At 53.7% G+C, this 13566-nt stretch overlaps 3 protein-coding genes across 3 annotated transcripts; all 3 read right to left on the bottom strand.

The window, feature by feature from the left end:
* Positions 1-2714: 2714 nt before the first annotated feature.
* Positions 2715-3680, bottom strand: M406DRAFT_51405 (family 17 glycoside hydrolase; the record flags this gene model as incomplete). Its single annotated transcript, XM_040924438.1, has 1 exon — positions 2715-3680. One exon carries the CDS (start codon positions 3678-3680, stop codon positions 2715-2717), a length of 966 nt encoding a protein of 321 aa, XP_040774761.1.
* A 964-nt stretch (positions 3681-4644) lies between these two features.
* M406DRAFT_352495 (PLP-dependent transferase) lies at positions 4645-6756 on the bottom strand (the record flags this gene model as incomplete). Its single annotated transcript, XM_040922694.1, has 4 exons — positions 4645-5169; positions 5235-5744; positions 5815-6328; positions 6425-6756. 4 exons carry the CDS (start codon positions 6754-6756, stop codon positions 4957-4959), a joined length of 1569 nt encoding a protein of 522 aa, XP_040774760.1. The 3' UTR covers positions 4645-4956.
* A 524-nt stretch (positions 6757-7280) lies between these two features.
* M406DRAFT_109038 (family 48 glycosyltransferase) lies at positions 7281-13566 on the bottom strand (the record flags this gene model as incomplete). The annotated part of the gene is made up of 4 exons (XM_040915330.1): positions 7281-7949; positions 8030-12303; positions 12343-13330; positions 13397-13566. The coding sequence occupies 4 exons, from the start codon at positions 13564-13566 to the stop codon at positions 7613-7615; spliced, it is 5769 nt and encodes a 1922-aa protein (XP_040774759.1). The 3' UTR covers positions 7281-7612.

Here is a 13566-nt window from a genome sequence, read left to right as displayed (position 1 = left end):
TACTTCCCTCCACCTACCAAAATTCAAGTGGCTACGTTCGCCGCCCCGTGTTCGCCTATTTAGCAATCTTGGTGTGAGCTTCATTGCCTCTTCGCTTCCCCCAAGGCAAATCACACTCGCCGCACAAGAGTTCCTTGATGAAAGTCTCCTGTAGCCGGGGGGAGGGGGCGGGGGGAGTGAAATCGGTGGCTGGGGAATTAGGCGAGGAGGCATGGCAAGTGTTACTCACACTATTACTCATTGGCCAATAATTGACGCTTTTCCAAAGTGTTTTTGTCGTCCGGCAGAAGATACAGGCATGGGACGAGCCAATTGCATCCATCACTCGTTATCGCGCTACCCGAGCGATATATTGACTTCTGGGCTTATTCGAACGGCTGTGCAAAGAGGGAAATAGTCAGCTGGCTTTGTGAATATATTGAAAAGCTGCTGTTTGGCTGTCATTTCCAGACGACAACAGCGTGGCTGCTGCTTCGTCAATGGTTAGATACAGCTTCTGTGGTGTTACTAGATATAGTCGAAACTATTAGAGCGAACCAAAGAACGAGATTCTCTTGGCCAATCGAGGGCTTTCCAGAGTCACTCCCACCATCAGACTTGAATTTTTTTCCATGTGCCTGCGACTTGGGTTTGGAAGTCTGCTTGTTGGGCTCCCTTTTGAGCTAACATTGTCAGACAAGATTGCTGACGACGAGGTTTGACAGGCCTCATGTTTTTTCTCTGATACACCAGTTTCTTTTGCCAGGGACAGGTGCCAAGGCTGTGTGTTACCATGGGAATGTGACCCGAGATCAGACTAGGCATGTTACTCGCAACACAGGCGAGCAATCATGACCATCTCGTTTCCACATCTTCCGATAGTTGAGAGCAAATAATGACGTTGAGGACATGTTCTCTGCTAGGATCCGCCAAGGACCAAGCGAACCATATGTCCAGGAAGGAGGGAGGGACGGAGGGATGACGCTCAAGAACCACACGCTTTGCAAGCGCCACAGGAGCTTGCTTCTTTTGATGCTCATATAAGTTCTCAATCCCTCTCCACTTGGATCTCTGGAGGGGAAAATAAGAAACTCTTAGAGTACTCAATTCAAGGACACGCACAGCCCAGTCCTGAAACGCATTGTCTCGTCGTCGGCTTACATCTTTTCAAGTGAGCTCATCTTGCTCAGCTTCAACACGGTCCAACATGGCAGGTGATCAGCCCACATCATCGGGATTGACTCCGGATCGGTCCAACGAGTATAGTCCTGTCCTCTATTTATTTAAATTGTGTTTTCTTGATCCAACCTTGGTTTTTTGGTGGTTTTTTTTTTTCACTTTCTTTTACGACATGTAGGATTCTAACAGCTAGACAGTCTTCCTGCTCAGCCTCCGAGCACCTCCACCGAGGCTCACAGGCTCCAAGAGGTCAGACTGCAGCTCTTCAGTCAGGATGCAGGGGACAACCTCAAATATCAGCTGTGGGACTGCTCCCAGACGACAACCTCAGCCCAGTCAGCAACTCGGCAGAATGGTGTGCAAAGCCAAGGCAACAACAACAGATCTTGAGGCACACGCGCACGTACGCTTTTCAGGTCAAGAGAAAGAAAGAATAACCCCCCACTATTTTGGGGGACTTGGTCTTAACAGGGCTTTATCGATCTGTAATTGAATAAGTACACGATCTGAGATTATATGAGCATCTACTTGCCAGCCATCTCTCGATTCTCTTTGCAAACAGGCTTCTCGATCATGAGTTCTCTTCTTTCGTGTGCTTTGGTCAGTGCTTGGCTCTTTGCTACTAGGGAAGGATCTGACGCATGATGTTGCGCTGATTGTGTGCCTGATTGTGTGTCATGGATTCTTTTTGCATGATTTCCCCACTGGAGCAGACTGAGATGAGTACTTTGAGGTGAATCAATCGGATGTCCCGCCATGTCACGCGATTAATCACAATACATTGTGTTATGTAGTCTATCCAACTTGAACTTGCACACAAACACCCAGTGCTTAGTTTCACAGCTCGTGCCTTCTTGGTGTGATTCCCCGTCCTGGATGGTATAATATCTAGACCAAAGGGAAAGAAAAGAGGAGGCTGGCTTTAGATGAACAGCCCTTGTGATACGATAATCAAAGTGTGAGATCTTACAAGCCTATGCTTCATGGCTCGATTGGGCTTGTCACTGTAAGCGAAGCCAACTATTAATCAACACATTAATCGGATCCACCACAGCCTACAAAAGAGCGGCCCCCCGTACAGTCAAGTCCAGATGTTCCTCATGACGAAGTGGTGACGGATCGAGCTGGCAGGCAAGAAGGCACAATACTTCTTGCAATACGTAAACAGGAGATGTATTTCAAGCCGAATTTGGATTCTTTTTCTCTCTCTTCATTTTGGTGGGCAACTCAGTAGGTGACAGCAATAATGCTTCCAACACAACCACGCAAAGGTACCTTATGTAAGGCAAGTGGCAGCGCAGCCATCCGATCTCACACAACCGTCCTCGTGATCCTGCCAGATAAGAGCCCGATGGCTCCAAAAATATGGGTATATGAATGACTTCAAACGCTCAGCACCTCCAGGGCCAGAGCCAGCTTTCTTCCCCATATGGAATACGGGATATCAAAAGACGAAAGACCCCCTGTTGCCTTCCACCTTGCATACTTAAGTCAGGACAGACAGACAGACAGACAGACAGACAGCGATATACTCTCGACCATCGCCAAAGATGACCTCATGCAGAAGGAGCGTCAGCTGTTCCCATCCCCCAGTACTGCTCCGCAAAGAAGGTCGGTTCCGCCGCCGTCTTCCACCGGTCATTGAACGCAGAGAACAGCACCATGTCCTCTGGGTTACTGGAGAATGCCTTCTGGATGCTGTCGACAGCAGCTGCCTGGTTGTCGACGCCGGGGATGGCTTGAGAGTTGGCGGATCCCTGCCACGGCCAGCCGGACTCCGTCACCCGCACTCGTGCAGACGGGTTGCCGAGCTTGGTCCGCAGGGCCTGCACCATGTTCAGGACAAATGTGCCCGCAGAGCTTGCAGGTGTGTTGGGGTCGAAGAACGGATGGATGTTGACCGCACAGTAGTCACTTGCCGAGCACAACTCTGGGTGTGCCAGCGCAGCGACAAAGGTATCCACGGTCACAACAGGACCGCCCCAGCCGGCGGCCTTGAGCATCTGTCGAGCGCTCGATAGCGCGTCGAGGATCTGCTGCGGAGAGGCCTGTCCATTGTTCACAAGCTCGTTGCCGACACTCACAGTGTCTACATTGGACCAGTCGCTGTTGATGCCACTGGTAAGCGTAGCGATCTGGTCGCCAAGGTTGTCGAGGCTGAAGATGCCGTACATGACACGCAGGTTGTTGGCCTTGGCGGCTGCGTACACGCTTGGAATCTGGTTGCAGTCCACTCCGTAGACACGAACCATGCCGTAGGTCTTGCCCAGCACACCAAAGTCTGACATGATCTGATTTGCAGATTTGCAACTGCCGTCAGCGTTGTAGGGTGCGTAGGCCACACCAAAGAGGCCACTTCCCGTGGCGCGGTTCAGAGGTTGGCGAAACACAGAATCATCTGAAGCAGAGGTACCAACCAAGCCCCTTTCCGCAATCTCGGCTGCAGTTGACTGGGCAGCGACCGTGCTGGCTGTTGAAGGAGAGAGGCCATCAGCCTGCAGTAAATCCTCCGCCAGAGGCATGTCCGTTGGAGGCACAAGGGCAAGTGCAGCCGTTGCCGTGCTGACAGGGCTGCCACTGCCGTCTGTGAAGACGATGATCTCAGGGATGATTGTCGTTTCCGTGCGTGAATTGTCCGTGATCGTCACTGTCTGGCCCCCCGTACTGATGGACCGGGCAAACAGGTTGTTGCTGCCACCGTTGCCTTGGGCATGGTGGACAGGACGCCAGCTGCGATGGTGGTGGTACTGCGCCAGTGCAGCTCTCGTAGCGAGAGAGAGGCTGAGAAGGGCTTTGGCCGCTCGCATGTCGAAACTAGGTGGGTGAAGAGAAGTGACGAGTGGAGGGGAGGTTCGAGATAAGTCCGCTGACTCGAGACGCCAGTCCGAAGTTCGCTATTCAAGATGTTGGCCTCGAGTTGATGCCAGAGTGGTGGTGTTACACGACGATTGGAAGAGAGAGGGAGAGGGGAAGGAGGGCCATGCATCCTCAGACGAGACAGTCCTGTCATTTTGATTCGACTCTCAAAACCTTCTGTGGGCTTGTTCCTGCCAAGCTCTCGCTCTCTGTTTACCCCCCCCCCCCCCCCCAACCTTCTTTCTCCCTTTTAGTCAAAGTTTCCCTCTTATCTTTCGTCATGACTGCCGTCGCTGTCATCGTACCTTCCCCTCAAGGTGGCCTGGAGAGAGAGAAGATCGTGAGTGCCACTCCAGGGAAATGTAAGCACCGACCAGCTCATTCCTTTGCTGGTGCGTCTAGGCCCCAAGGTTACTAGTCAAGGCGACATTGCTTGCGGTTCGTGACACGATAGGCCTGCTGGGGATGCACTCTGGCACATATAACTTCATTATGTTGACTGCGGACCAAATTTGAGGCGCCATGCCTCGTGAGTAGCAACAGGCCCCCTTCTCGCAGACATAATATGTGGATGGTCATGCCTCACACGCGTGTAGCAATGTAGGACGAAAGGTGATCTTTTGACTGGCTGGGAATGGTAAGTAACTCATATTAATCATTAGGGTAAAATATCTTATAGTTTGTAAAATTGCCCGGACCACCCCGTGACGTCCGATATCAATGTCGTAAGCACATCCCAAATTGTGATGGTGCGCGTCTAGCTTTGGCATCCTCGATAGGGGGGGCTGTGTTCGTGTCCATCCCATCGTCCATCCGCACCCCGCCATCTATTCATTTCGGTGAAACTTTTCTCTTGCCAGCTCCTCGTGATTGAGCGAGAAGGTGATGCGTCTATTGGTGTATACACAAACAAGCCACGCGTATTTCCAGGGAAGAGCAAGGTCATGCAGTAGGCAGGGACAGCTTGCTGCTCGTCTTCCTCGTCATGACCTTCGTGATAGCGTGCCGGATGATGATGCCTGCCTTCTCAATCTCCTTTTTGGACAGGCCCGACGTAACGCAGACCTTGAGTTTTGGCTGTGCGTCGCCGCCGCCGATGCTCTTGTTGATCAGCGTCGTCTTTAGCCGTGTGATCATCACGCCATTTGCCAGAGCCTGTGATGGTAGTTTAGCGAATGCTCAGAACGAGCTGACGCAGTCAAAATGGACATTGGACATACCTCATCGACGAACTCCTGTAGGACCCGGTCCTGATCCTCGAAAGACATTCGCCTGGATTGCACCACGTTGGGCTTGATCGCCAAGAGCAGAATGGGATTCTCTGGTGCGCTCGTGCACGTGACCCAGTCGCTCCGGGGATCCAGCTGTGCCCTCATTGCGCGGATGTTCTCGCGAAGTGTGCTGAGCACCTCAGGGTTGTTCTGCAAAATATTGATTGTTTCGCTGGCCGTCACGGCCGACATCGCTGGTAGGGCCGCAGAGTAACAGTACGCCGACGAGGTGATGCGCTGATGACCCACAACATCCTTGGATCCTGCGCAGAAACCACCGCCAGCACAAAGAGACGCAGCGAGGGAGCCAATGATCATGTCTACCTGGGATGGGTCGACATTCTGCGCCTCGGTGACGCCGCGGCCTGTTCGGCCGAGAACGCCCAGGGACCAGGACTCGTCGAGGATAATGCGGAACTTGTACTTCTCCTTGAGCTCGATCTGGCCGGTCAATATTAGCTGATCAATCTTCACACCTGTGGGGAGTTAAGGGGAGGGGGGGAGGAGGGGCGAATGCTGAAGCGCCTACCATTTTTGGGAGGTCAATAGAGTCACCGGTGACCTCCGACAGACCCTCGGCCACGATGAACCTTCTAGTCAGTTTCTTTTGCTTAGCCTGCTCCTGTGCAACCTGCTTCATGGCCTCCTCAAGGCCATCCATGTCTCCGCGGTCGAACCACTTGACAGTACACCGGGCAAGCTCGAGGCCCTTGCGGACAGAGTAATTGGCCATCCTGTCCGTCACGATGACGTCGCCTCTCTTGCAGAAGGTGGGTATGACACTCGACATGACCGAGAAGCCCTGGGCGTACAAGATGGCGGACTCGGTGCCCACGTACGCTGCTATGTCTGCCTCGGTCTTCAGGTGGACATCCTGAGTGCCGTAGAAGTTGGGCGGGCCACATGGCCCGACGCCATAGGTGCGCAGTGTGGTGATAGCCTTCTCCTTGATCTGTTCGTTGGAGTTGAAATTGTAAAAGTTGTATGAGGCAAGGTTTGTGACTGTGCGGCCGTTGGCCAGTTTCGACTTGGGACCGGTCGGTCTGTATTGATGGGTATGTTGTCAGCCAACGAGCGGAGAGGGACATCTTCAACCAGCGCGTGCGTTAACAACCACCTGGGCCCCCACGTAGACCTACCCGATTATGACTGGCAACTTCTCCATCTCCATCTCCTCGAGGGGCGTCTGCTGAGCCACCAGGGGCTCAGGCTGCCACTCGTCGACGAGTTCCTCGATCTCATCCTCGCTCAGCTTGACGTAGTTGGACTCGTTGATGGGGTAAGAGGGCGACAAGAGGTAGCGGATGAAGAAGATGAGAAGGAAGAGCTCGAAGACGGAACGAATTGGGTCATTCTGGTAGCTGGCCTGGACATATCGAATCAGGACCGCGGACCCTGGGACCTTCTGGAAGGTATGCGAGGCCTCGTGAAGGAGGATGGTCATTCGACCTTGGATCTCGTAGAGATCCATGGCATGAGAAGGAGGAGTGGAAGGGGCAGAGTGCGCGTCTGGTAATTGATCGCGCCTCAGCTGCTGCAAAGACGGTCGATTGTGACTTGACAAACAGACGCCCTGCGCGAAACTGGAGAATGGGCCAGTCAACAGGAGTTCCGATTGTAGGTGGGAGGTCGAAAAGCACAGTGACGGATCGGGACCAAGGAGCCTTTCGAAAAATAAAACGTACCGAGCAATCCGCTCGCTAAGGTTAGTAAAGTCAGGGGCACTTGCATTGGATGCGTTGTATTAGGCAGCAGGGATCTTTCGTCCCTGCATCCCTCCAGACCGCCTAACAAGTCATAAGTACTCAGTACTTAAGTACTTGCAGTACAGCGCAGGCTTAACTTCCACCAAACAGTGGCACCATTTACTTCAGTACACCACGACTACGTAATGTGGAGGAGTAGCAACATGGCGTGTCAACTCTCAAGCGGCCGTCTCAAGCAAAATTTCTTCATTGCTTTGCAAAGTTCAATGATAGGCTACACACACATACTCATATGGAAACCGAAGAAATTAATTATGCCTATTTAACTCTATCCGTGGGTGGTCTGGTCAGAAATGGAACAACCACACGGAAGAAGCTAGAATGTGTGCCGAATCCCAGGCTCGTGTCTCTAAAGAACCATTTACCATGCCTTGTGAGGCCCTCCTTCCGTGTAGTTTGCCAAATAAAATCAATACAATTTGCACCGCCCAAACCTTTGGGCAAAAGTAGAAAAGCAGCCAACACCTTGCCATGTGCGAAGCCTCCCCCGGCCCCCCCTTGCCATTTGCCCACTCCCCTCTCTTCTGCACTTTTATGTTTTATGATACATTCCACATCATCTTAGAAGAGCTTCAGCTTGGCATTGGACGATGACGAAGCTGTGGCAGACGCCGATGCTGTCACCGTCAACAAGGCCCCAGAGTAGTCAGCAGCACCCGTACCGGTCTGCGTATGACCGATAGTATCGTTGTTGTCCTGCCCTGTGGGTTGCACCAAGCCGGTGCTCTCAAGCATGCTCTCAATCGAGCTTGGCACGTACTTGCCAACAATCGAGGGGGCGATGAGCAGTGCCAAGAAGAGAACCAGCAGCGCGAAGTAGAGCACCGCGTAGCGGAACACTCTCTTTCTCCTCAGCTTCGACTGCTTAAGGGAGTAGATGGGTGGCCGAATTTGCCGACTGAACGCACAGGTAATATTAGTATCTTTCGACATTTCGTGGGACAGGTGAGAAAGGGGACGTCTAGAGCGGAGACATACCTCGGCCGCAGCCAGAAGAGCATAATGGAGTGTAGCATGTCCACCTTGGGGATGAGGATGACTGGACACATTATGAACAGCAGGGTGTGCCCCAAGATGAAGTCACCAGCAAAGAAGCACAGCTCGGTGATCTTGCAGAGGAATTCACGGGCCGGCTGGGAAACAGTGTGCCAGCCCATAGAGTACCACTTGCCCGTCCAGAAGGCAATGTTAGCCTGATCAGTCTTCATCTCTCTCGTAAGGGCGAAGGTGATGATCAGCTTCATAAGGAATCTCTGGATGGCAACCACCGCGATCATGCCGCTGATGGTCTTGGTGAAGTTGAACCCCTCGAGGAAGTACATGACCTCGAAGAAGACTAATAGCATGATGACGGCGAGCGCGTGCGCGATGGCCGCCAGAACGCTGCCAAACTTCTTGCAGCACATGCTCAGGAGCGGACCCGCGAGACATGCCATAAAGAACATCATACCGCACACACCGGCATTGATGCCGATGGGTCCAAAAGCCACAATGGCGACACGGAGCAGTGATGCAGTTGCCGTAGCCGAAGTATCGTTGTCCTTCAGCACGCCTCCAGTGTTGTGGACGCCAGTTTGTGCGTTGATGAACAGGTACGGAATCAGAGTGACGACGGCCAGCAGCAGCGGACCGAGAACCTCGGCGAAGAACACATTAGTAATGTGCGCACGAGGTACATCGGCCGACAGCTTGCCAGATGGCTCGCCTACGAGCTTGCGCTTGTAACCAGTAAGTCGGGTCCGAGACAAGCGGCAGTAGGAGATCCAGGACGAGGCGTGCGAGACGGAGTTGCCACGAGAGAGCCAACGTAGGAACTCGCGGTAGTCGATGAAGAAATCGTTCCAGGCGAACTGATGTGGGTTGTACAGGAACGGCGCAATACACAAGGCCAAGAGCGACATCCAGAAGTAGACCAGCGCAGCCTGCCAGATCGTCAAGGTGGCGAAGAGCAGCATCAAGAGCATGCGGGCTCCAAAGTAGATCGAAGGGCCAGCAAATCGAGAGAACAGGATGCCGAAGGGAATGCGAGCAGTGGCAAAGCCACGACCCGTACCGATATATCTGGCACCTCCAAATGACAAGTTGTTGGAGACCGAGTTCGCGTAGATCTGACAGACGAAAACTTCAAAGATAGGCGACAGGGAGCAAATCTGCTTGGCCAGACGGGTGGATGCACGCAAGACGCCACGCTCCGTGAGTTCCTGAACGACCAGGGGCACGAAGGCGAGGAAGATGACGAAGATGATGGAGATGACACAACGCCAGACCCAGTTTGTGAGGGCAACCGTGTTGGCACACCCGGTTGGGAACAACGGGTCCGTAATGGGGACGTTGCTGTTGTATTCACAGGGGATTGTTTCGTGCTTGAGCGAACCCAGGTTGATCAGGCAGATCATGAACAGGTGAACTGAAAGCATGATGAACATGTTCTGCACGTGGAAACCGGCGTGGGCGTAGTAGAACGAGAGGAAACGATCGAGCGGGAGTTGTGTGCCGAGGTAGTAGTACTCTCTTGAGAGCATCTGCTCACCCATACCGGTGCCGATCTTGGTGGTGAAGTTGAGAATGGATCCAAAGCCCAAGTCACGACCTTTACCACACTGGAAGTATTCACAGTGCTTGATGCGGCCTCCTCGCAGGACTGCGTTCATACCAGCATAAATATCCTCGTTGAGATGCAGACCCTTTTGCGCCTTGGAGACACCACCTCGGGTGGTCATGAAGATACCATTGAGGAAATCAGGGTGACCGTAATGAAGCTTGCCGCCGATTTGGGCCAGCGTACGAGCGAAGAGGGTACCGAACGTCTGCTCCTTTCCAGCGGCCACGTCACCAAGAATACCAATGTTCTCTGAGAAAATGTATTCACGGGCACCGAGAATGGCGACAGGGGCAGGCGTGTTGCTCTTAACACCAGGAGTGTAGGGCGAGACGTTGTCGGTCTTCATCTCCTCGAACTCGGCAAGGACACTGCGGATCTTGAGACACTCCTCCAGGTAGTTGTCCTGATTGGCATCGATGAGCTGGATGTATTCGCCGCGGTAGAAAATGATGGAGTGATTCTGGTTGTCGGACTTGCCGTCACCCAAGATGGGGTTGCCGGACAGCTGGATGCGGAACTTGGGCTTACGCATGCCGTTCTCCATCAGTTCGGAGTGGCCATCAATGAGTGCCGAGTACAGACGGGGCTCTTCGCCCTCGTTGGCGGGCGGCTCTTCATCGAGATAGGCAATCTGCAGGTCGGGGTAGGCACGCAGGAGGAACTCAGCATTCTCCATCTCCTCCTTCTTGAACTTGGCGTAACGCTGCATGGATACGCAGATCTTGAACTTGCGACGGGCCATGCGCTCCAGCTCCCGTTCCAGCTTGTCAGAGTTGCCACCAAACATCTGCACCACCTCGGGGTTCTCGACACGGTACAACAGCTTGATCGCACGGCTGTAGTTCATGAAACCGGAGATAGTGCGGTACAGAGTCTGGAAACGCAGAGAAGCCCAGATACGAGTTCGCAGTGTGTATTCGGGGGCAGATGACTTGAAGCCAATGCAGTAGAAGGGGAGATCATCGATCTTGCTCTTGGCCGTGTCCTTCTCGGCCTTCTCCTCATCACCATTGTACTGCGCAGTCTCATCGGACAAGATCTTGGTGTCCTTGACGAAGCAATCCCACTCGTGAGGGTGAAGCTGCTTGAGGTACTCCAGAAGCGTGACACGGGAGTACGGCTCGTCCTCGCGAATGATCTCTCGGAGAGACAGCAGGATCTTCTCGCTGTAGTGAGGGATCAGGACAGTGAAGGTCGGCATGTTGTCGACAGGCAGCGGCTCCGGGATGGGTGTCGACAGAGACTGCGCGAAGAAAGAGATTCGGCGCTCCGCCTCGCTCTGGCTGGGGAAGAACTCCGTCTTGAATGAGTGATCTTCCTGGGACACGAAGAAAGTGGGAGCGCGTAGCGTCCTCTTTCCCTCCTGCTCACTTGGCACTTGGTGATAGAGGAGCTTCTGCACGTGGTCGATGGCCAGGAGGTGCTCCCGATACATGGAGATGACGATAGCATTCCAGATCTGGGAGATGAGAACCTTGGGCTTGTACTTGATCTCCATGTCCGTAGTTGCCAACACCTTGGAGTAGATGCGCTTGGGAAGACGAGAGTAGATATTTCTCCACGGCGTCCAAATGGAAGAACCGAGATAGAAAGACCGAGCAATGGAGACGACAGCGTTCAGCAGGACATACCACAGGTAAGTGTCCAAGAAGAAGAACACCAAGTCCGTCATGGCCATCAGTGCGAGAGTGATCGCCGGCTGGTGTTTGCAGAGAACGGTGCCAATATACTTGTCGCCCAGACAACTGGAAGTGTCCATGATGTACAGGTAGCGTACCGGGTCACGGAAGGAGAGAGTCAGGAAGCCATAAGACTCGCCAAACTTGCCACCGAAAATAACAGCCCAGAGACCATAAGACATGGCCATGTCGTTGCCCTTGAGGTGGGGCCAGCTTGCAGTGAAAGTCTGACTGGCTACATAACGCCGAGATTTTTTGCTCACCAGGTAGCTGCCAAACAGCCCACCGAGAGGCATAATGGCGAAGAAGATGAAGGTAGCGATGGCGACGAAGAACTGCACGATGCCAAGAACCAGCGAGATCGTGGAATTCTGGTGGGCATTGTAATCCGCTACGGTATCCTGTGGCAGGAAGACGTAGACACCGGGGCCGACGTTGATAATGAAGACCACGATCAAGAACAGGAGACGCTTGGTGAGATGCTGAGCTCCAGCCCACCTCCTGGGAACGTAAGCCCATTCAGCGAGGGTGGCCAAGATCTGGATCATAGACGCGATACCACCACCGAAACCAGCAATGGCCCACTGGGCGGAAGCGGGGGGCTCCTGATTGACCTGCTGTTCGTAGTTGGGAACCAGCAGCTCCGGTGTATTGTGCGTGGTGAACATCCACCAGACTGTCAGATGAATGACCCAGATGCGATTGAAGTTGACGAGCAGATGGAACCAAGAACGCGTCTCCTTGTACGTCTTGAAGAAACACTTCTTCCAGGCAACATCCTTGAGCTTCAGATACCGCTCGGCCGGTGGCACGTCGACCAGCCTGGACTTATCCTCCAGGACGATGCGCTCGATACCCTCGGGATACCAGAAGAGCTGGTTGCAATCATCGTAGCCGATGATCTTGTGATGGTCGCGCTCGCGGCGGACGTAGACACCGTTCAGAATTTCGTAACCCTGGTCTCTGCAGTACTGGTACAGGGGGGTGATGCAGTTGTTCAGGAAGGTGTACTCAGGTACAGGCTCCACCGAGTTCTGGCAGGCCGGCGAGTTCAGGTAGTCGTCGGCGCACTTGAAAACGAAGCAGAGGCACTCGGGCATGAAACGGACCTGGTTGGCTTCACCCCAGCACAGCAGGTAGAGACCCAGCTGTCGCACGCGGTCGTGTTGTGACATGCGGTTCATCCGTGTCTTCCAGCGGAATTCGGCAGCCTCGAGAGAGTTGTCCCCCTCGAGATCCTCAAGAGTCTGCTCCTCCTCAGCGCCCTTCTTCTTCTTGCTGGCCTTCTTCTTAGACTTGGAACCCTTCATATTGGCAAACCCAACAGCATCGTCGAGATCGAGATGGGCAGCGAAGTACCATTTCCGGTAGTTTGCGTTGTCTCCGCCGATGTAGTCGGCGTGCAGCGAGAGCAGAGCCTGGTTTGGGGTCATGCGGGAAGCTCGGGAGTCAAGCAACGTCATAAGGTGGTCGTACATGTTGCGCATACTGTCCCTCTGGAAACCAAACTTGTTGGCCAGGTCAATGAAGATGTCCTCAATCTCCTCCTTGGAAAGAGGAATCTGGGCGTCGGATGTCCAGGCAGGGTAGGGCTCCCGAGAGCGCTGGCCGGCCGGAAGAACGTTGCCGTAGTCCATGGCGTAGTTGGGAGTGGAAGCGCCTGACGAGCGGTTGCCGCCGTATGAGATCTGTGAGGAGGGCGGGCGGTAGCCACGGCCACCCTGACCGTCTTGGTAACCGCTGTACCGCTCATCGCCCCGACCGTAGTAGTCCATATCGGCAGCACGGGCCATGTCGGACCTCATAGTGAAGTCGCTGAAGGTCTCCGAATCATCCTCGGAGCCTCCACGACGCTGGCCGCCAGCGCCATAGCCACCCTGGTCGTAGCCCTGCTCGTAGTAACCATCTTGATAGTAACCGTCTTGTTGCTGTTCATGGCCTTCGTAGTAGCCGCCATCCTGGTGGTAAGGGTTGCTGGCGTCAGCATTGTAGTAGCCCCTGGCAACGAGACATCAAATTAGCACGTGTACAGGTGGAGATCAAGGCGGAACCGAGGAAACTTACGACTCGTCATAATAGCCGTCATGACCCTCTGCGTGAGCTCCTCCATGAGCATCGTAGCCGTTCTGGTCGTAGTACTGGCCCTGGTCGTTGTCGTAGTAGGACTCAGTGTTGCCCTGCTGATGATGGCCGTAGCCATCATCATACTCTTGATGGTTCGGATACCCCGACAT

Source organism: Cryphonectria parasitica (genome assembly GCF_011745365.1).
Source record: "Cryphonectria parasitica EP155 unplaced genomic scaffold M406scaffold_6, whole genome shotgun sequence".
Taxonomy (NCBI): Eukaryota; Fungi; Ascomycota; class Sordariomycetes; order Diaporthales; family Cryphonectriaceae; genus Cryphonectria; species Cryphonectria parasitica.
This window is presented reverse-complemented; position numbering and strand designations above follow the sequence as displayed.